This window comes from Trachypithecus francoisi, unplaced genomic scaffold (assembly GCF_009764315.1).
Source record: "Trachypithecus francoisi isolate TF-2019V2 unplaced genomic scaffold, Tfra_2.0 Lachesis_group14, whole genome shotgun sequence".
Classification (NCBI taxonomy): domain Eukaryota; kingdom Metazoa; phylum Chordata; class Mammalia; order Primates; family Cercopithecidae; genus Trachypithecus; species Trachypithecus francoisi.
The window spans coordinates 60,593,777-60,616,638 of NW_022681459.1; the positions used below are offsets into that span (position 1 = coordinate 60,593,777).

At 47.3% G+C, this 22,862-nt stretch overlaps 2 protein-coding genes across 3 annotated transcripts in view; one reads left to right on the forward strand and one right to left on the reverse strand.

Annotated features, from left to right (window-relative positions):
* ACO2 (aconitase 2) overlaps nt 1–11,278 on the reverse strand; it is a 68,368-nt gene extending 57,090 nt beyond the window's left edge. Inside the window, exons 1-2 of one of the 2 annotated variants that reach the window (XM_033233805.1) lie at nt 10,926–10,973; nt 10,600–10,760 (exon numbers count right to left, since the gene is read on the reverse strand). Coding sequence is in view for 1 of the 2 variants with exons in the window: in XM_033233804.1 (XP_033089695.1) it covers nt 10,926–10,961 (36 nt within the window). In the remaining variant the exon portion in view is untranslated. Of the gene's footprint in view, nt 1–10,599; nt 10,761–10,925 lie in introns of both variants that reach the window. The other variant, XM_033233804.1, reaches the window with a different exon arrangement.
* Nucleotides 11,279–11,302: 24 nt separating this feature from the next.
* On the forward strand, nt 11,303–21,482 carry PHF5A (PHD finger protein 5A). Its single transcript, XM_033233811.1, has 4 exons — nt 11,303–11,507; nt 11,960–11,983; nt 12,475–12,641; nt 20,772–21,482. Exons 1-4 carry the CDS (start codon nt 11,456–11,458, stop codon nt 20,859–20,861), a joined length of 333 nt encoding a protein of 110 aa, XP_033089702.1. The 5' UTR covers nt 11,303–11,455; the 3' UTR covers nt 20,862–21,482.
* Nucleotides 21,483–22,862: the final 1,380 nt, after the last annotated feature.

Consider the following 22,862-nt stretch of genomic DNA (forward strand, 5'->3'; position numbering starts at 1 on the left):
ACAAAAAAACAGAAATGTGGCAGGGACAGGGTGGGGGTTTTAAAAGAACTCCAGATACCTCTTTGGTAAGTCCCACAAATGCCCACAGAATTAAAGCTCCCAATCAGAAACCATCTCAACCTCTCCAGGGGGAAAGCAGAAACACTCACCAGGCCTCAATTCACCAAGGGCCTAGACTTGAATATTTCATGATAAAAATAAATACTGCAAATATAACTCTAAAGCTCACTTCCCCAATGTTGTCCTTAGATAATTAAAAAACTAAACCAAAAGATTCATTTCTACCTCTTCCCCCAACTCTTTTAAAACAGTATTGAAAGGGTTTTCTTGGCCAGGCGCCATATTTTGGGAGGCTGGGACGGGTGGACCACTTGAGGTCAGGAGTTAGAAACCAGCCTTGTCAACAGAGTGAGACCCCGTCTCTACTAAAATAAAAATGCAAAAATGAGCTGGGCGTGGTGGTGCACGCCTGTGATCCCAGCTACGTGGGAGACTGGGGCAGGAGAATCGCTTGAACCCAGTAAGTGGAGGTTGCAATAAGATCGGGCCACTGCATCCAGACTGAGTAACAAAGCGAGACTCTGTCTTGGGGGTGAAAAAAAAAAAGGTTTCCTTGAACAACTACCACCTATCTGTTATCTGGGGAGATGATGGGAGGAACAAGCAATTCTCACAACTGTTTTTTTTTTTTTTTTTTTGAGACTGAGTCTCGCTCTGTTGCCCAGGCTGGAGTGCAGCAGCGTGATTTCGGCTCACTGCATCCTCTGCTTCCCGAGTTCAAGTGATTCTTCTGCCTCAGCCTCCCAAGTAGCTGGTACTACAGGCGCGCGTCACCTTGCCTGGCTCATTTTTGTATTTTTAGTAGAGACGGGGTTTCATTACATTGGCCAGACTGGTCTCAAACTCCTGACCTTGTGATCCACCCATCTCAGTCTCCCAAAGTGCTGGGACTACAGGCGTGAGCCACCGCACCCGGCCACAACTGGTCTTTTTTAAACGTATGAGCTGAGGATAAAGGCTAGGGTGATGGACGACATGGGCCATCTGCAGGGGCTGGAGACAGAAACGAATATTCACCAAGTGCCTCTATCCTGCACTGGATTTGCCCCAAGTACTTTATCCACACAATCCCATGACTACCCTGTGAGGCAGAAGGCATTGTGCCCATTTTACGGATAAGGAAACTGAAGCTCTGGAATGCTAACTATTTTGCCTAGGGTCACGCAGCAAGGTGGAATTCCAGGCCTGGCTCCAAAGCTGGTACCCTTTCCTCTGACCCAGGTTCTGCAAAATAAAACTAAGGAAACCATTCTCCCTATCTTTAATTTACTTGGGAGGCTGAGACAGGAGAATCAGGTTCAAGTGATTCTCCTGCCTCAGCCTCCCAAGTAAATGGGATTACAGGCACATGCCACCATGCCCAGCTAATTTTTTGTGTTTTAGTAGAGACAGGGTTTCACCATGTTGGCCAGGCTGGTATTGAACTCCTGACCCCAAGTGATCCACCCACCTCAGCCTCTCAAAGTCCTGGGATTACAGCCATGAGTCACCATGCCCAGCCCGTTCTCCCTACCTTTCAAGACTTCCAAATGAAGATACTCCACAAGGGGAAAATCTGTCCCTACTCTCAATCTTAGAAATGGCCTATTCCTAAAATAGTATCAGAAACTATTCACAATGCTTTTTTTTTTTTTTTTTTTTGAGACAGTCTCACTCTGTTGCCCAGGCTTGAGTACACTGGCGCCATCTCGGCTCACTGCAAGCTCTGCCCACCAGGTTCAAGCAATTCTCGTACCTCAGTCCCCTGAGTAGCTGGGTCTACAGGCGACCACCAACACACCTGGCTAATTTTTTTCTATTTTTAGTAGCGATGGGGTTTCACCATGTTGGTCAGGCTGGTCTCGAACTCCTGACCTCAGGTGATCCGCCTGCCTCAGCCTCCCAAAGTGCTGGGATTACAGGTGTGAGCCACCACGTCTGGCCTTTTTTTTTTTAAGACAGAGTTTCGCCGGGCGCGGTGGCTCAAGCCTGTAATCCCAGCACTTTGGGAGGCTGAGATGGGCGGATCACAAGGTCAGGAGATCGAGACCATCCTGGCTAACCCGGTGAAACCCCGTCTCTACTAAAAAATACAAAAAACTAGCCGGGCGAGGTGGCGGGCGCCTATAGTCCCAGCTACTCGGGAGGCTGAGGCAGGAGAATGGCATGAACCCGAAAGGCGGAACTTGCAGTGATCTGAGATCCGGCCACTGCACTCCAGTTTGGGCAACAGAGCGAGACTCTGTCTCAAAAAAAAAAAAAAAAAAGACAGAGTTTCATTCTTGCTGGAATGAAAAAGACAGTTTCATTCATGCTGGAGTGCAATTGCACAATCTTGACTCACTACAACCTCCACCTCCCAGGTTCAAATGATTCTCCTGTCTTAGCCTCCCAAGTAGCTGAGATTACAGGCATGCGCCACCACACCTAATTTTGTATTTTAAGTACAGATGGGGTTTCACCACGTTGGTCAGGCTGGTCTTGAACTCCTGACTTCAGACGATCCACCTGCCTTGGGCTCCCAAAGTGCTGGGATTACAGGTGTGAGGCACCACACCCGGCCCACAGTGCTTTATAGCATATCAAACACAGTCAAAACAACTTTTCAAATATTAGGCCTTCAGAACCTTTCTTAACTTAAGGGTAGTTATTAATTACACCATTTTGCAGATGTGTAACTAACTGCAGGACCACAGAGAGTTGAGACTTTGCCCGAAGCTACACAGTAAGCCAGTGGCAGAAGTCTTCCCAAGGCTCCTGATGGTCTATCTGCTGCCTTTTTTTTTTTTTGAAACAGAGTTTCACTCCTGTTGCCCAGGCTAGAGCGCAGTGGCATAATCTCAGCTCACCACAATCTCCGCCTCCCGGGTTCAAGTGGTTCTCCTGCCTCAGCCTCCCGAGTAGCTGGGATCACAGGCATGCACACCACGCCCAGTTAATTTTTTTTTTGTATTTTTAGTAGAGACGGGGTTTCATCACATTGGCCAGGCTGGTCTCAAACTCCTGACCTTGTGATCCGCCCGCCTCAGCCTCCCAAAGTGCTGGGATTACAGGCGTGAGCCACCACGCCCGGCCCATTTGTTGCTTTTTAAAGGCTACAAGAAGCCTCTCTGCAATACCTTCCCTTCTTCATGCTGAGAGGCCTAGAGCCCACCACTGCCATCCAAACCAGGTGCTGGGAAAACCAGGCCCATCAAAGAAAACTGGAGCCAAGAAAGACTTAACACTCACTTTAAATACTTTCCACTGGCCGGGTGCATTGGCTCATGCCTATAATTCCAGCACTTTGGGAGTCCAGGAGTTCAAGACCAGCTTGGGTGACATGGCAAGATCCCCATCTCTACAAAAAATAAAAAATTAGTTGGGTGTGGTACCACACACCTCTAGTCCCAGCTACTAGGGAGGCTGAGGTGGGAGGATTACTTGAGCCCAGGAGGTTGAGGCTTCAGTGAGCTATAATTACACCACTGCACTCCAGCCTGGGTGACAAAATGAGGCCCTATCTCAAAAAAAAAAAAAAAAAAAAAAAAGGAAAAAAGAATCAGGAAAAAAGAATCCTTTTTTTTTGTTGTTGTTTTTTAATAAAAAAGGTAAGCGGCTGGGCGCGGTGGCTCAAGCCTGTAATCCCAGCACTTTGGGAGGCCGAGACAGGTGGATCACGAGGTCAGGAGATGGAGACCAACCTAGCTAACACGGTGAAACCCCGTCTCTACTAAAAAATACAAAAAACTAGCCGGGCGAGTTGGCGGGCGCCTGTAGTCCCAGCTACTTGGGAGGCTGAGGCAGGAGAATGGCGTAAACCCGAGAGGTGGAGCTTGCAGTGAGCTGAGATCCGGCCACTGTACTCCAGCCTGGGCGACAGAGCGAGACTCCGTCTCAAAAAAAAAAAAAAAAAAAAGGTAAGCATTTACAAGATGGCCCTCTTGGATACACACCAGGTTTCCCAATAAAACCAGATAGGACAGAGTCCACATGAGACGAGATGCTCATACTCTACTCAAGTGAGGGCCCCTGGGTAAGACACTAGACGTCATCTGGCTTTCTCACCTGTGAAATAAAGTACTTGAGAATTGATGAAAGAATCAATAATTTATCAATGAGATTCTGCCCTCAGCTAATTTTTATAAGTACTGAGGAGGCTGGGCATGGTGGCTCACGCCTGTAATCCCAGCACTTTGGGAGGCCGAGGCAGGAGGATCACGAGGTCAGGAGATCAAGACCATCCTGGTTAACACAGTGAAACCCTGTCTTTACTAAAAATACAAAAAAATTAGCTGGACGTGATAGCAGGCACCTGTAGTCCCAGCTGCTTGGGAGGCTGAGGCAGGAGAATGATGTGAACCTGGGAGGTGGAGCTTGCAGTGAGCCAAGATCACGCAACTGCACTCCAGCCTGGGCAACAGAGTGAGACTTTGTCTCAAAAAATAAAAGACTGTGGGAGGCCGAGACGGGCGGATCACAAGGTCAGGAGATTGAGACCATCCTGGCTAACACGGTGAAACCCCGTCTCTCCTAAAAAATACAAAAAACTAGCCGGGTGAGCTGGCGGGCACCTGTAGTCCCAGCTACTCGGGAGGCTGAGGCAGGAGAATGGTGTGAACCCGGGAGGCGGAGCTTGCAGTGAGCTGAGATCTGGCCAGTGCACTCCAGCTTGGGTGACAGAGCGAGACTCCGTCTCAAAAAAAAAAAAAAAAAAAAAAAAAGAAAAGAAAAGAAAAAAAAGGCTTGGCTGGGCGCGGTGGCTCACACCTGTAATCCTAGCACTTTGGGAGGTCGAGACGGGCGGATCACGAGGTCAGGAGATCGAGACCATCCTGGCTAACATGTGAAATCCTGACTCTACTGAAAATACAAAAAAAATTAGCTGGGGCCGGGCGCGGTGGCTCAAGCCTGTAATCCCAGCACTTTGGGAGGCCGAGGCAGGTGGATCACGAGGTCAGGAGATCAAGACCATCCTGGCTAACATGGTGAAACCCCGTCTCTACTAAAAATACAAAAAACTAGCCGGGCGTGGTGGCGGGCGCCTGTAGTCCCAGCTACTCGGAGGCTGAGGCGGGAGAATGGCGTGAACCCGGGAGGCGGAGCTTGCAGTGAGCCGAGATCGCGCCACTGCACTCTAGCCTGGGCGAAAGAGCCAGACTCCGTCTCAAAAAAAAAAAAAAAAAAAATTACTGTGCAAACACATGATCACTGAATTCAAGCTCACCCATCCCTCAGTTACTAAGATCCCAAACCTAGGAGTCACCCTTATTCTCTATCCCGCCCATGTGCCAACCCATCTGCCTCTGAATATATCCCAATTTTGAATACATCTCATTATCTCCACCCCCAGATCCTAGTCCCAGACACCTCTGCCATTCCTGGGATGACTCCCAACAGTCCCACGCTGTTCTCCCCGCCTCCTCCTTTTGACCCTCTATGGTCCACCATGCACGCAGCAGCCCAGATGATCAGATCATGTCACTCCCTGGCTTAAAATCTTCCAGTGGATTTTCACTACACTTGGATTTCCTTACCGAAGCCTGCCTGACCCTAGCCCTGGCCTCTTGGTCAGACCTTTTGCTCCTCAGGACACTGTAGCAACACTGGCCTTAGCTCTTATCCTCAACACACTCAGCTCACACCTAGATGGGTGCTCTGCACATGCTCCTTCTATTTGAAGTCTCCTCCAAAAAGGCTAAACGGCTGCGTTCGTATCATCTAAGCCTCAGTTCAGATGTCACCTCTTCTATCAGGTCTTCCCCAAATACCCCAGTTAAAAATGCCACGTTCCCATCCCATTCTCTCTACCTTATCTTTCCCACAACACTGAGTAATACAATATTCTTATTTTTCTACTTATTTTCCCCAGGACTACAATTTAAGCCCCACTATTCTTGTTCACTACTGCATCCCCAGTGTCTAGAACAACGCTAGGCAGTGTTAGACATTAAGCTTTTTCTTTTTTTTTTCTTGAGACATTAAGCTTTTTCTTTTTTTTGGTTGAGACAGAGTTTCATTCTTGTTGCCCCGGCTGCAGTGTAATGGCACGATCTCGGTTCACTGCCACCTCTGCCTCCTGGGTTCAAGTGATTCTTCTGCCTCAGCCTCCCAAGTGGCTGGGATTACAGGTATGTGCCACCACACCCAGCTTATTTTGTGTTTTTATTAGCAATTGGGTTTCACCATGTTGGCCAGGCTGGTCATGAATTTCTGATCTCAGGTGATGCACCCGCCTCGGCCTCCCAATGTGCTGGGAATAGAGGTGTAAGCCACCCAGCCCAGCCAAAGCGTTCAAAGAACATTGTGAAGCAATTGGTTTGAAAGGCAATGATGTGCTCCCTTAATCCTCAGGATCCTATCCCTGTTCCCTCTGTCCACATCTAAGATGGAAGCTTATTTAACAATTCATTCATTCACTCAATTCTAATAACAACTGATATCTGGGAAGGTTATCACAGTGACCATACAACCAGAATCATCTATTTCACAATTCAAACCAAGATTTGATTTTAACATGGCACAGAGAATTTCTACCAAATATTTTTGTAGGTAACTGCCATCACAAATTTATATGCAAGAGGTTACATGACTTCCCCCAAGGTCACATGAAACCTCAAAACCCCAGTTATCTCAAGGCAAAACCAAATACCTAATAAACATATTTTCAACTGCTTAACCCCTCTTGTGTACTACTCAGTCATATGCACAAAAATAAATGCTAAAAAACAGAGAGTAAATGTGGTTTTTAAAAAATCTCACCTCCTTAGCTGGTTGCAGTGGCTCACACTTGTAATCTCAGCACTTTGGGAAGCCAAGCCAGGAGGATTGCTTGAGCACAGGAATTTGAGACCAGCCTGGGCAACATAGTGAGACCCCCTTTTCTTTTCTTTTTTTTTTTTTTGAGACGGAGTCTCGCTCTGTCGCCCAGGCTGGAGTGCAGTGGCCGGATCTCAGCTCACTGCAAGCTCCACCTCCTGGGTTCATGCCATTCTCCTGCCTCAGCCTCCCAAGTAGCTGGGACTACAGGCGCCCGCCACCTCGCCCAGCTAGTTTTTTGTATTTTTTAGTAGAGACGGGGTTTCACCGCATGAGCCAGGATGGTCTCGATCTCCTGACCTCGTGATCCGCCCGTCTCGGCCTCCCAAAGTGCTGGGACTACAGGCTTGAGCCACCGCGCCCGGCCCCCATTTCTTTAAAAAACAAAACAAAAGAAAACCCACCTCCTATTTTCTTGTTTCTAATCTTACTACCTGGTAACAGGTATTGTCAAACAAGAGTACCCATTCAGTTTAGCACTGTTCTGAGGTTATGGTGCATCTATGGTGCCCTGATCCACAGGTTGAGCTTGATGCCAAAGGGAAGCAGTATAGCGCCAGTTGCTAAGCCCTCAGGCTTCGGAATCAGACATGTCCAGATTCAAATCATACCTACTAACAACTACTGATAAGGGCCTAGGCCTTACTTTTTTTTGAGACGGAGCCTCGCTCTGTCACCCAGGCTGGAGTGCAGTGGCGTGATTGCAGCTTACTGCAACCTCCGCCTCCTGGGTTCAAGGGATTCTTCCACCTCAGCCTCCTGAGTAGCTTGGACTATAGGCACGAGCCACCACGCCCTGCTGATTTTTGTATTTTTAGTAGAGATGGAGTTTCACCATATTGGCCAGGCTGGTCTTGAACTCCTGACCTTGTGATACACCTGCCTCAGCCTCCCAAAGTGCTGGGATTACAGGCGTGAGCCACCGTGCCTGGCCACGTATTTATTTAGCAATTATATAGCCCTTACTAAGTACCAGGAAGGGTTCTAAATACTTTGCAACTATACATGATTGAAACAGATATACTCTTTTTATTGTATCTAAAGGCAAGGAAACAGGTGCAGAGAGGTTGAGTAACTTATCCAAAACCACAGCTATATGAGGATTAGAGTTATTACAGAATTCAAATCTAGGTTGTCTGATGCCAGAGTCCATGCTCTCAACCATAACACTACGTTTGCTCTCTAATTCTGTTTCTTCATCTATGAATCAGGCTAATAAGCCTGACTCATCTCACAGAGTCATGTGAAATTGGTCATACACAGGAAGATAAATGCTAGGTACTCTTAGTGCTGGGAGTAACACCCATCATTCTATTATCTACCTTCACCTTTGGTCCAGACAAGGAAAGAAAAATACCATATTTGGCTGAGAAAGATCTCCAAGACCCTCTGCAGTCAGGTACAATAGAATACAGTGGAAGTTCCACAAGAACAGGGACCGTCTTTGCTTACCACGGTATTCAGAACAAGCAGTGGGCGCTCAGTAAATATATGGTGAATGAAGTAGGAATGAATTGACTACAGCCATAGGGTTTTGCATATATGACTATTAAGGTAGTAACCATCACTTCTCAAATGTATCTAAGCACAAAAGAACAAAAGAGGTAAATGTACAAGCTTCTCAGAGAAACCGTGACAGCCTGGTTATCGGAAGGCAGTGTGCAAACTGTATAATATTGTTCATTCATCTTAGCTGAAGGAACAAATAAGGAGACCAGGATTTTAATCCTGACTCTGCTACTGGAAGTCACCCAGGCTCTCAAGGTCTTCAATTTTCCACCTGTAAAAGAGGTTAGTCAACATGATGGTCGTAAACTCATTCTACTTACTCATCACTTTCTAACATCCAGTTGCTGAATATACATTTGTTCAATGAAGATCATCCTCAATTGACAATGGATTCAGGAAGTAACTTACTCAAGGTCACAGGATCAGGAAAGAGTATGAACTACAGCCCAGATCTCCTTTTACACCAGTCTAATACTCACACTTTCCAAGATCCTTTTCAGTTCAAAATGGTGTGATATTATTCTTCTCTTCCAAGTTCAAGAACTCTATAATCATTTATCTTACCAAATAATCTAGCCTGACTCCCTTAACTCATGAGACAGGAAGAAACAACTGTTTCTACATCATTAACCTAGAGAATCAAAAGATCTGAAGAGGCCAGATGGGGTGGCTCACACCTGTAATCCTAGGACTTTGGGAGGCTGAGGCAGGCCAATTACTTGAGGTCAGTAGTTTGTGACCAGCCTGGTCAACATGGTGAAACCCTGTCTCTACTAAAAATACAGAAAGTAGCCAAGCATGGTGGCACACGCCTGTAATCCCAGCTACTCGGGAAGCTGAGGCAGGAGAGTCACTCGAACCTGGGAGGCAGAGTTGCAGCCAGCCAAGATTGCACCATTGCACTCCAGCCTGGGTGACAGAGCGAGACTCTGTCTCAAAGGAAAAAAAAAAAGATGTGAAGAGATAATTAGGTGCAATCCTTTGCCTTTGCCCAGAATTGAGATCAGAAATATTTTCTTTCGGATAAAATATTTTATTTTAAACCACATGGTTTAAATTTAAACAATGTGATTAAAAATAACTTCAAGTGGCCAGGCGTGGTGGCTCAAGCCTGTAATCCCAGCACTTTGGGAGGCCGAGACAGGCGGATCACGAGATCAGGAGATCGAGACCATCCTGGCTAACAGGGTGAAACCCCGTCTCTACTAAAAAAAACACAAAAAGCTGGCCGGGCGAGGTGGCGGGCGCCTGTAGTCCCAGCTACCCGGGAGGCTGAGGCAGGAGAATGGCGTAAACCTGGGAGGCGGAGCTTGCAGTGAGCTGAGATCCCGCCATTGCACTCCAGCCTGGGCGACGGAGCGAGACTCCGTCTCAAAAAAATAAAAATAAAAATAAAAAAATAACTTCAAGTACCACAATGCTTCTTGAAAGTACAACGCATAACAACTTGTAAAATTCTATTATCAAAGTTGCGCCACTTGATCCAAAAAAGATTCACAAAGTTAACTGTGAAAGGTTTACGGAGAATGTCTACAGATGCTTGCTTGATTTTTATTAACAAAGGACACATGTGACATTGAACCTTTGAGTATAACACCTTCCCAGGGCTGTCAAGTTAGAAGTGAAAAAATCATCTGGCAGTCGGTCAGCTTTCTAGATAGCTCCTAATGGGGGAGTCAAGGTCAAACTGGAGTCTCCTTATCCTCCCATATTTGACAAGCAACTTACTGTGAGCTCAAAATATTCGTACTGCATTCTGACAAACAGAAATAATCGCACCCTGGTTCAGAAAGTTCTGTGAGGGCAGGCTGACATAAACAAGAACTCAGTGGTGGTAGGGCCCACGCTTCTGCCACAGCACTTCGGTGACACTCTGAGAACCAGAACTTCCACCTACTTTCTACCAGTTTTATCACCTATCAAATGAGAAAAATCATCTCATTCCTATGATTACATGAATCAAATAATATTATGAAGAATTAAAAAACAGTCCTCAAATCTTGTGCAAACGTGAGAGACTATTACTATTATTTACTACGTAGGGGCCCAGAAGACCACCTCCCCCCTCGGGCATTCCATGTTCCGCAGGGTCCTCAAAAGGTGGTACAGGGTCCTAGTTTCTTCTCCAGACTCCAGGCCTGGCAACCGCAGATGCTGTCATGTCTCTGTTGCTAAGAGATGGGAAGTGAGGCCTCAGGAACTGAGCCTGGAAGGCTCAACAACGACCGCGCCCCCTAGTCACCTTGTCCTCACCTTGAGGAATGGAAGGACACCCCACGGGAGCAGGGAATGCTGTCCTCAAAAAGAAGAAAGAGGTGCCTCCGCTCTTCACCCGGCCGCCGCTGCTTGGGCCCACGCTTCTTGCGAGGCGGGGACAGGGCCAGGAAAGCTGACTGTGCCGGGGACGCCTTGACCTAGGACACCAGAGGATCGGACACGGGTGCTGGGCCCACAACCGGAACAGGTACACGAGAAGTTGGCCCCAGGTCGGGCCCGCCTCGCCCTGCCTCGCCCATAGCCGCCGGCACAGTAGGAGGCACCCCGCCCCCGTGAACCCAGAGGTCCCTGAGCTCGCTCACCTGCAGCCGAGTCACCAGTAGGCTGTAGGGCGCCATTTTGTGCACTGACAAAGATGAGGTCGCATGCAAGTGACGTCCCAAACGGCGGCTTTTAAAGCCTTTGGGCAGGGGCGTGCCCGGAAGAGTGGGGCGTCACAGTGAAGGCGAGGCCTCCCTAGAGGCGCCGGAACGCTGCAAACGCAATGAGCGGAGCTCAAGAGTAATGAACAGACATGCAAGAGGAAATAGAACTGCCTAAAGACACTTGCAGAAGTAGATACCAAGCACAAATATGTTTTATCCAAGAAAAAATTTTAGTTATCTCTGCCATCCAAATCTGGGAGAGTTTTTAAGACTTTCATGCACCTGGCAGGACCTGGTCATCCAGCAGCGACAGAAACTCGCGCGAGAGCAAGAGGGGCCTGGTGCAAGGATCGTAAACTGACGGAAGTTTAAAGGACCAATCACAGCGACATGGAGGCAGGAACAATGGGAGCTAAAGGTCGGACGGAAGTTCTCGAAGCTTCCGGTGGCCGGCTTAATTGGGAGCTATGGCTAAACATCATCCTGATTTGATCTTTTGCCGCAAGCAGGCTGGTGTTGGTGAGACTGCGCCCTTCCCCTGTCTATCTGGGTAGGGGTGGTATTAGGAGCTGGGGGGTCGGGGGTTTCCATCACTTCCTTAGTGGCTTGCCTCGCTGGCGCCACGTTTCCCGCCTCTCGGGCGCGGGGTGTTGTAGGAACGCGCAGGTTTGTGGCCTCTGATGAGAAGAGGGCGGGGGTGCGCGTGCTGGGAGCCCCAGGCAGGTATCGGGGGTGGGGTATGGCCCAGGTCCACAGAAACTCAGAGCTTGCCCCAGGACGTTGGAGGAGATTCAGAAGGGTGCTTGGGCTGTGGGTTTGGTTCGTTTGGAAATTTGTAATGATAAAATGGCTATCCGCAGGTATCACTGCCGTCCTTACTCATGTCCCTACCCCCAGCTCGAGGATGTACTTCCCCTGTTTGTCAAAACCTTTATTCTAATTGTACTTTTTAACCGTCTTTCATCTTGCAGCCATCGGAAGACTGTGTGAAAAATGTGAGTGGAACCTACCGTCCCAACAGCCCACCCTTCCCACTCCCAGTTTCTATGGAACCAGCAAAAGTGCCACAAAGAGGGCTTTAAGTAGATGTGCCTGGAAGTATGTGAACACTGAATGCTGGACTTCAACCAAAGGCCCCTGTGTCTCCCCACTGCCACTTCCATATTTAACGCTGTATCTCTCTAGTTTTCAACAGGAAAAATCGCCAGAGTAGCATGACCCCTCCCTAACACACAGCACTTTGCTGGCAATTATATAGGCTTATCATCTCCGAGGTGCTTTTCTAGGCTCTTTACATATGTTAATTGATAAACTTTTGTATATGTTGAGGGACTTGAGATGGATACTGGGTAAACCAAGTTTTGTGATGCCAAGAGGAGGGCCCTAAAGTCACTGTCAAAAGGAGACTAGTGTATTTCCCCATGGCAGGAGATAGTAGAGGACTGAAGAACTTGTTGTGAGTATGACTCCATTCTCTTCCTTACAGGTGATGGCAAGTGTGTGATTTGTGATTCCTATGTGCGTCCCTGCACTCTCGTGCGCATATGTGATGAGTGTAACTATGGATCTTACCAGGGACGCTGTGTGATCTGTGGAGGCCCTGGGGTCTCTGATGCATATTATTGTAAGGAGTGCACCATCCAGGAGAAGGACGTAAGTGTCCAGCTTTCCATCTGACCTTTCCTCCTTTTGTTTAGTAACACTTTGCCATCCACTGCAATCTCCTACGGTCTATGGAGATTACTGTGTTCATCTAGTCATCTAGGTTATAATTTCTTCGAGTTCTGTGAGTCAAACTGGGTGTAGTTCAATAAAAGGCAGTTATTTTGCATCAAGGGGAAAAATGCAAGGGAAGCAAATCTTTGTCAAGACCAGCAATTTGAAGAGCTCTCTCTCTTTTCATGTTTCTCTGTGATTATTCTTATTCAGAAATGACATCCGGCTGGGCGTGGTGGCTCACACCTGTAATCTCAGCACTTTGGGAGTCCAGTTACGAGGATCACTTTAGTCCAGGAGTTCAAGACCAGCCTGGGCCACAGAGCAAGATCCCATCTCAACAACAACAACAAAAAACAATTTGTTTTGTTTTGTTTTTTGTTTTTCTTTTTTTTGAGACAGGGTCTCTTGCTCTGTGGCCCAGGCTGGGGTGCAGTGGCATGATCACGTGCAAGGCTCGCTGCAGCCTTGACCCCCCCCCGGGCTCAAACGATCCTCCCACCTATCCTCCCAAGTAGCTGGGACTGCAGGCATGCGCCACCACACCTGGCTAATTTTTTTTGTAGAGACAGGGTCTTGTCTTGTTGCTTAGGTTGGTCTCGAACTCCTGGGCTCAAGTGATCCTCCTGCCTTAGCCTCACCAGGTGCTCGGATTACACGCATGAGCCATCACTCCTGGCCAAAAAAACATATTTTTCATTAGTTGGGTGTGCTGGTGTGTACCTGTGGTCCCAGCTACTTGGGAAACTGAGGCGGGTGGAGGATCACTTGGGCCCAGGAGGTCAAGGCTGCAGTGAGCCATTTTCATGCCACTGCACTCCAGCCTGGGTGACAGGGACCCTGTCTTTTTAAGGCCTGTACAGCCCATGTTATGTCATAGCCACTCAATAATGTCTCAGATCTATCATTAAGCACTATTTGGGTGTATATCGTGACAAAGTTGAATTTGGGATGATTCAAGTTGACTTCAGCTTTAAGCATGTAACAAGTGCCTTTGGTTTAATATTGCAGAAGTGATTGTGGCCCTGCATAGTGACTTTTTTTTTTTGTCCCTTGACACTGTAGTGGCAGTGGTTACTTACTGTTCAACTCTCTGAACCAAATGCCAGGAGAGAGCTTATAGACCAGTGCTACAGGCAAGGTTTACCCCATTTCTTTCATTTAGTATTGGCAGCAGGGTTCTTTGTGGGGGAAAACTATGAATCAGCTTGTTTTCTTCAAAAAACAAAACAAAAGGAAGTATGATACAGTCTCACTAGGTTAATGATAGTACCCAGTTATTTATTTATGTATTTTTTTTTTATTTTTTGAGACGGAGTTCACTCTTGTTACCCAGGCTGGAATGCAGTGGCACAATCTCGGCTCACCGCAACCTCCGCCTCCCGGGTTCAAGCAATTCTGCCTCAGCCTCCCGAGTAGTTGGGATTACAGGCATGCACCACCACGCCCAGCCCATTTTGTATTTTTAGTAGAGATGGGGTTTCTCCATGTTGCTCAGGCTGGCCTCAACTCCCAACCTCAGGTGATCCGCCCGCCTTGCGTCTCCCAAAGTGCTGGGATTACAGGCCTGAGCCACTGCGCCTGGCCTAGTTACCTAATTTAATTATAATTTAGAGTAAGGCAAAAGATACGTAATTCTTCATATTCCCATGAGCAAAGAATACGTCTTTTATAGATGTTATCACACCTTGTTCCTCACAATAAGTTTGAGAAATAGGGATGATTATTATGATGCCCATTTTATAGTTCCTCTGACAAGCCCAGGCTATTCAACGAAACCTTGTAGTGTCCCCATTTCACCATGTTGTCCTTTTATTTATATATTTATTTTATTTTTTGAGATGGAGTTTCGCTCTTGTTGCCCAGGCTGGAGTGCAGTGGCGCCATCTCGGCTCACCACAACCTCCGCCTCGCGAGTTCAAGTGATTCTCCTGCCTCAGCCTCCCGAGTAGCTGGGATTACAGGTGCCCGCCACCACGCCCAGCTAATTTTTGTATTTTTAGTAGAGACGGGGTTTCACTGTGTTGGCCAGGTTGGACTCAAACTCCTGACCTTGTGATCTGCCCGCCTGGGCCTCCCAAAGTACTGGGATTACAGGTGTGAGCCACCGCACCTGGCCTTATGTTGTCCTTTTACATGTGCTTTTGGATGTTTCCATGGTGAAGGCAACAACGCCAGTACCTCATTTCATGCACTTGGATCCTGCCTACCCCCAGTAAGTGGGAGAGATTGGGCCAGATAAGACTACACCATTGGGGCAGGCACAGTGGCTCATGCCTGCAATCCCAGCACTTTGGGAAGCCAAGGTAGGTGGATCACCCAAGGTCAGGAGTTTGAGACCAGCCTGGCCAACATAGTGAAACCCCGTCTCTACTAAAAATACAAAAATTGACCGGGCGTGGTGGCTCATGCCTGTAATCCCAGCACTTTGGGAGGCTGAGGCGGGTGGATCATGAGGTCAGGAGATCGAGACCATCCTGGATAACACGGTGAAACCCCGTCGCTACTAAAAAAATACAAAAAATTAGCTGGGCGTGATAGCGGGCACCTGTAGTCCCAGCTACTTGGGAGGCTGAGGTAGGAAAATGGCATGAACCTGGGAGGTGGAGCTTTCAGTGAGCGGAGATCACGCCACTGCACTCCAGCCTGGGCAACAGAGCAAGACTTCATTTCAAAAAAATAATAATAACAAAAAATAGATTTAAAAAAATACAAAAATTAACCGGTGTGGCGGCACACATCTGTGATCCCAGCTACTTGGGAGGCTAAGGCAGGAGAATTGCTTGAACCCAGGAGGCAGAGGTTGCAGTCAGCTGAGCCGAGATCAGACTGTTGCACTCCAATCCGGGCAACTAAGAGCAAAATTCCTTCTCAAAAAAAACCAAAACGAATACACCATTGAATCTTCTATTGTTTAGGGAGATGAGAAAGGTCCTGAAGTACCAAAAACATAATTTCCGTTAGTGATTTGGACCTTTCTCTTGTCCTCAACTCTGATTTGCATTTACCTTCAACTATTAAGTCATACCCTGCTGTCCAGAAATCCGGATCTAGTCTACTAGCTAGATTACACTTCATTAGAGGCAGGACTTTGGTTTGTCTCTTCGCCTCTCCTTTTCCTTAGGCCGTGGTACGGTGCCTGACATGTGGTGCAAGCATGGTACATGTGTTTTGGTGCTGTCCCTGTAAGTCATCCAGAGGTGTCCCCTTTAGGGTGTCAAGTACATAGTAGGTGTTTGTTAATTACTTCTGGTCTATCGCATAGACCAGAATAATAAGCATAATAAGGTAACAGCAGTGAAAAAAAGTTACAAACAGTTCCTAAACTAGCTACAGGGTAGTTATTTAAGCCATTTAAGACAGCGTTTTCTTGAATTTTTGCATGGTTCTAGCTAGAGTTCTTATCTAGCATAAGCTTGCAACCAGAGAATGCTTAATAAATGTTAATTGCTGTCTGACTCCTCTGAATGTGGTGTGTGAACTGATACCTTTGGATCCTCATGCCTCATTCTGTCCCTGAGACTTATTCTAGACGTCACTTCCCCACCTTCACATTATACACGAATGTTCTGAGGACATTTGAGATGGAATCTAGCTCACATTTTCAGCGCTAGTTTCCAAGGAACACAAAGCAGTCCAGTGACATGATCCAGGCTCTCAGCCTTACAGATCATCATGTAGATTAAGTGGCCAAGGCTCTTTCCTCTGCAGAAACCTTCCTACAGCCAAGGCAACCCTTGTTATTGTTCTCTTCCTGCAACTGTCATAATTGATAAGGGAATTAGAAAGGTAAGCTAAGCCAAGTATTCTCATTTATAATTTTTCAAAGCCACAAGGATAACCAGGAGACAGGGATGATGTCTATGGACATTGCTACCAGAGGACTAATTGGCAGGTTAATCCTACCAGTTAATCCGCATCGTGTAATCCCCTTAATCTTCATTCCTTTTGCTTACCATTTTCCTCAGTTCTCCCAACCAGAACGTAGGAAAATAGCACTAACATTTATGAAGCTCTTAATATATGCCAGGTGCTTAGCTAAACATTGTTATCCAAAAGTTCCGTGTGATACAGATGAGGATGCTAAGGCTTAGAGACGTTAAGCAACTTGGTTAGTCCAAGGTCAAGTGGCTCATGAGTGACAGATCAGGACTATAACCTAGGAGGTCTGACTCTCTTTTAATTAATTAATTAATTAATTTTTTTTTTTTTTAGTTTTTTGAGATGCAGTTTTGTTCTTGTCGCCCAGGCTGGAGTGCAATGGCATGATCTTGGCTCACTACAACCTCCACCTCCCAGGTTCAAGCGATTCTCCTGCCTCAGCTTCCCAAGTAGCTCGGATTACAGGCACACGCCACCTACACCTCCTGGGTTCAAGCAGTTCTTCCGTCTCAGTCCCCTGAGTAGCTGGGATTACAGGTGTGCACCACCACGCCCAGCTAATTTTTGTATTTTTAGTAGAGACAGGGTTTCACCATGTTGGTCAGGCTGGTCTTGAACTCCTGACCTTGTGATCCACCCACCTCAGCCTCCCAAAGTTGCTGGGATTACAGGCGTCAGCCACCGTGCCCAGCCTAATTTTTCTTTCTTTAGTAGAGACGGGGTTTCACCATGTTGGTCAGCCTGGTCTCAAGCTCCTGGCCTCAGGTGATCTGCACACCTTGGCCTTCCAAAGTGCTGGGATTACAGGCATGAGCCACTGCGCCCAGCCTGACTCAGTGTTTCTTAACCTTTTATTTATTTATTCTCATCATTGCACCCCTAAGGAGAAAAGTTAAAAGTTAATGTAAATTAATTAAATTTTGGGGCTAGCTAAGCTGTAAGTAGGCTGGGGGCAGTGGCTCATGCCTGTAATCCCAGCACTCTGAGAGGCCCAGGCAGGCAAATCACGAGGTCAGGAGTTCGAGACCAGCCTGACGAACATGGTGAAACCCCATCTCTACTAAAAATACAAAAATTCGCTGGGCGTGGTGGTGAGCGCCTGTAATCCCAGCTACTCAGGAATCTGAGGCAAGAGAATCACTTGAACCCAGGAGGCAGAGGTTGCAGAGAGCCGAGATAGCGCCACTATACTCCAGCCTGAGCAACAGGGTGAGACTTCATCTCAAAAAAAAAAAAAAAAAGCTAACCTGTAAGTAAAGAACAGAGCTGTACAAACTGGAGGATTGGATGATACCATCACTTGGTACCTTCCAGGAATATTTAGGTATCTGTAAGGATGGTTTGTAAACCTTGACCTGATCCAGTCTTCTTCTTTTACAGCTGAGGAATAATGTAAGTCCCGAGAGAAGCAACTTGCCCACATTTGCGTCAGTAAGGCACAGTTTAAGCTGTCATCATACCATGAGTTTCATAGCCTCTCTAAAGAGTTTAGAGTGCTGTTATTATGTCTAATATCAGGCCTTTGTCCAGGAGAGGCAGCTTATGCCTTATTTTTACAAGGACATTAAATATAGATTACATTGCTTACTTGGGTTCACCTAGCAAGCTTTTGGTGGGTGGCGTCCTTGGTACACCAGGCCTCAGAGATGGAAGCTCTCAATGTAATGACTTGGTACATGTTTTCTAGGAGATCCCAAAATGTTGGTGTTAGCTTTGTGTGTTTTCGGAGATTTTTGTAGTTGTTAATGTCTGCCCCCAAAGAAAGATACTAGTTGAGTTAGAAATGAGTTGGCTAGGCCGGGCGCGGTGGCTCAAGCCTGTAATCCCAGCACTTTGGGAGGCCGAGACGGGCGGATCACGAGGTCAGGAGATCGAGACCATCCTGGCTAACACGGTGAAACCCCGTCTCTACTTAAAAAAAATACAAAAAACTAGCCGGGCGACGAGGCGGGCGCCTGTAGTCCCAGCTACTCGGGAGGCTGAGGCAGGAGAATGGCGTGAACCCGGGAGGCGGAGCTTGCAGTGAGCTGAGATCCGGCCACTGCACTCCAGCCCGGGTGGCAGAGCAAGACTCCGTCTCAAAAAAAAAAAAAAAGAAATGAGTTGGCTAAGGACTTGATTAATTCATATTATCACTTAATATCACAGGACTTAAACTCTGACATGGGTGTTTAATAAAATCAACAGACCTGTAGGGCTTTTCCAGTTACAGCTTTCCCGGTTTTTCTTCCATCATCCCTAATCAACTGGTGGAGTCATCATTTCTGTAGAACACAGCTTCCCAGGGGCTTCACTGAAAGCACTCAAGCTCATCAAATGGCCAGGGCAGCCTGTCATGACAAATCAGTGCATGGTCTGTCAATAGCCACTTATCACTAGCACAGTAGTGCTCTGTACCCCCAAAACCATGTGTTAAATTAAGTGAATTAATGAAGACACATGAAACCCATTATTCTCCTATGGTATTTAAAATGTAAGGGCTGGGCGCAGTGGCTCACGCCTGAAATCCCAGCACTTTAGGAGGCCAAGGCGGGTGGATCAGAAGGTCAAGAGATTGAGACCATCCTGGCCCACATGGTGAAACCCCATCTCTACTAAAAATACAAAAATTAGCTGGGCATGGTGGCGCGCCTCTGTAGTCCCAGCTACTCGGGAGGCTGAGGCAGGAGAATTGCTTGAACCCGGGAGGCAGAGGTTGTAGTGATCCGAGATCACGCCACTGCACTCCAGCCTGGCAACACAGTGAGACTTCGTCTCAAAAAACATAAAAGTAAGGTATGGCCGGGCGCAGTGGCTCACGCCTGTAATCCTAACACTTTGGGAGGCTGAGGTGGGCGGATTGCCTGAGCTCAGGAGTTCGAGACCAGCCTGAGCAGCATGTTGAAACCCTGTCTCTACTAAAATACAAAAGACATTAGCCGGGCGTGGCGGCATGCACCTGTAGTCCCAGCTACTCGGGAGGCTGAGGCAGGAGAATTGCTTGAACTTGTGATGCGGAGGTTGCAGTGAGCCGAGATCGCGCCACTGCATTCCAGCCTGGCGACAGAGTGAGATTCCTTCTCAAAAAAAAAAAAAAGCCGGGCGCGGTGGCTCAAGCCTGTAATCCCAGCACTTTGGGAGGCCGAGACGGGCGGATCACGAGGTCAGGAGATCGAGACCATCCTGGCGAACACAGTGAAACCCCGTCTCTACTAAAAAAAAAAAAAGACAAAAAACTAGCCGGGCGAGGTGGCGGGCGCCTGTAGTCCCAGCTACTCGGGAGGCTGAGGCAGGAGAATGGCGTAAACCCGGGAGGCGGAGCTTGCAGTGAGCTGAGATCCGGCCACTGCACTCCAGCCTGGCGACAGAGCAAGACTCCGTCTCAACAAAAAAAAAAAAAAAAAAAAAAAAAAGAGTTTCATAGTCTACGTCAACTGTATCATATTAGCAGTAGATATGGCTAAGACAAATGGCTAAACCGTTAATCCAAAAGTTATAAAATGGTTTTTTTTTTTTTTTTTTTTTCTTGAGACGGAATTTCTCTCGTTACCCAGGCTGGAGTGGAGTGCTGTGGCGTGATCTCGGGTCACTGCTACCTCTGCCTCCTGGGTTCAAACGATTCTCCTGCCTCAGCCTCCTGAGTAGCTGGGACTACGGGCACGCACCACCACTTTTGTATTTTTAGTAGAGACAGGGTTTCATCATGTTGGCCAGGCTGGTCTTGAACTCCTGACCTCAGGTGATCCACCTGCCTTGGCCTCCCAAAGTGCTGAGATTACAGGCATGAGCCACCGTGTGCAGCCTACAAATGATCTTTCATAAGTGCTAAGAGATAGGGAAGAAACAGTGCTGATCTTGGCCTCCCAATGAAGGAGATACTGATGTTTGGACACATTTACAAACTCATTTATTGGGTTCTTCAAATACTAAAATGAGAATTTGAACTCTGACCAATTTTTTTTTCCCCAAGAGATGGGGTTCTCGCTGTGTTGCCTACAGTGGGGTACAGTAGCTGGCTATTCACAGGCATGATCATAGCTCACTACAGCCTCGAACTCCTGGGCTCCAGCAATCCTCCTGCCTCGGCCTTCTGAGTAGTAGCTGGGACTAAAGGCACATGCTACCACACTGGGCCTAAATTTTTTATCTTAAGTCACTCTTGGTTCAGGCTCAAAGACTTAACAACTTCTCTGTTCTGTTTTCCAGAGAGATGGCTGCCCAAAGATTGTCAATCTGGGGAGCTCTAAAACAGACCTCTTCTATGAACGCAAAAAATACGGCTTCAAGAAGAGGTGATTGGTGGGTGGCCCCTTCCTCCCCCCAACATCAAGCTGCTGCAGCTGCCAGAAAACATGCCTACTACTACCAGCAGAAAGGGAGCAGAGACCATAGCATCACCAGGAGTGCCTGCTAGTGTACTGGCAGCTTGCCACCCCCTCCTCTCCCTTCACCCAGACGTGGTAGGGATGGAAAAGGATTCTTCACAGAGCACTCTGGCACACCGTATCAGAGAAAAGTTGATAGATTAGTTAATGGTTTTTCTTGAATTTGAGAAGCAGAGATCTGTTCTCCATATTGATATGTTCTCCTTCAACCAAGATCTTCTAAAAAGAAATAATATTTTAGTCTTCTGCTTGAGGAGTTGACTGTGAAGCTACAGCCAGTGAAAACCACGTTCTTGCAGCAGCTCTGGTGGCAGCTGTCCTTGAGGAACCTTTGGTGTGTGGTGGGAAGCTATCAGAACAAGAAATGTAGGCATTTACTGTTTTTTTTTTGGGGGGTGGGGCGCGCTCCGCCATCTTGAAAGGCATTTATTCATTTAACACTTGTGCTGGTGTCATGTTATTTTCCTTTTGAGAAATTGGAAACTCTTTCTGTTGCTATTATGTTAATAAAGTTGGTGTTTATTTTCTGATAGTTACCTTCCCCATTTAACTTTAGAAATTTATTTTAGTCATCCAGGAATTTGTGATTCAAAACAAGAGGTAGTCAGCAGGCGCAGTGGCTCACGCCTGTAATCCCAGCACTTTGGGAGGCCGAGACGGGCGGATCACAAGGTCAGGAGATCGAGACCATCCTGGCTAACATGGTGAAACCCCATCTCTCCTAAAAAATACAAAAAGTCAGCCAGGCGTGGTGACGGACACCTGTAGTCCCAGCTACTCAGGAGGCTGAGGCAGGAGAATGGTGTAAACTTGGGAGGCAGAGCTTGCAGTGAGCCGAGATCGCACCACTGCACCCCAGCCTGGGCGACAGAACGAGACTCTGTCTCAAAAAAAAAAAACAGAGGTAGTGGGATTGGTTAAGTACTTTGTCCTCTTATTACTACTGGAAGGAATTCAAAACCACCCATACCTTTCATTATAGATAAAGTCATTTTTAGAAACATACTATTTTTTCCTTCCTATCCAACTTTAATTTTGAACTGAAGAGATGGCTTCCAGTGATGGTGGAGGCTGGGCACAGTGGCCCATGCCTATAATTCCAGCACTTTGGGAGGCTCAGGCAAACAGATCTTGAGCCCAGGAGTTCAAGACCAACCTGGGCAACATGGCAAAAACTCATCTCTATAAAAAATATGAAAACTAGTCAGGTATAGTGGCATGCACCTGTAGTTTAGTCACAGCTACTCAGTAGGCTGAGATGGGAGGATCACTTGAGCCTTGGAGATTGAGGCTGCAGTGAACAGTGATCCTGCCACTGCACACCAGCCTGGGAGACGGAGCAAGACTATCTCAAAAAAAAAAAAAAAAAAGATGGGCTGGGCACGGTGGCTCGCACCTGTATTCCTAGCACTCTGGGAGGCCGAGGCAGGCAGATCACTTGAGGCCAGGAGTTCAAGATCAGGGTGGCCAACATGGCGAAACTCCGTTGCTACTAAAAATACAAAAATTAGCCAGGTGTGGTGGCACACACCTGTAGTCCCAGCTACTTGTGAGGCTGAGACAAGAGAATTGCTTGAACCTAGGAGGCAGAAGTTGTGGTGAGCTTAAGATGATGCCATTGCACTCCAGCCTGGGCAGCAAGAGCAAAACTATCTCAAAAAAAAAAAAAAAAAGATTCCAGTATAACCCAGAGGATGCACAAAGGAAGGATTCTAGGCCTAGCTTGGAGGTGCCTCAGGAAGGCAGGGGAAGGCCATAACCATAGTGCTACAGCACTTTCTGGGCTCTTGGAGCCACCCGTTACTCTGCACTGCAGCCATAGGCTTTTCAGTTCCACAACTGCTGCTTTTTGCTTCTGCTTTGAGTTTATTTTTAACATGTTGATCCCTCTAGAATGCTTGTGCCCCCCTCC

Bases quoted from the DNA above. Each gene is read 5' to 3' on its own strand.
- PHF5A (XM_033233811.1), top strand. From the start codon at position 11,456: ATGGCTAAACATCATCCTGATTTGATCTTTTGCCGCAAGCAGGCTGGT. The intron at 11,508-11,959 runs GTGAGACTGCGC...TTCATCTTGCAG, and splicing joins CCGCAAGCAGGCTGGTGTTG to CCATCGGAAGACTGTGTGAA. The intron at 12,642-20,771 runs GTAAGTGTCCAG...TCTGTTTTCCAG, and splicing joins GCACCATCCAGGAGAAGGAC to AGAGATGGCTGCCCAAAGAT.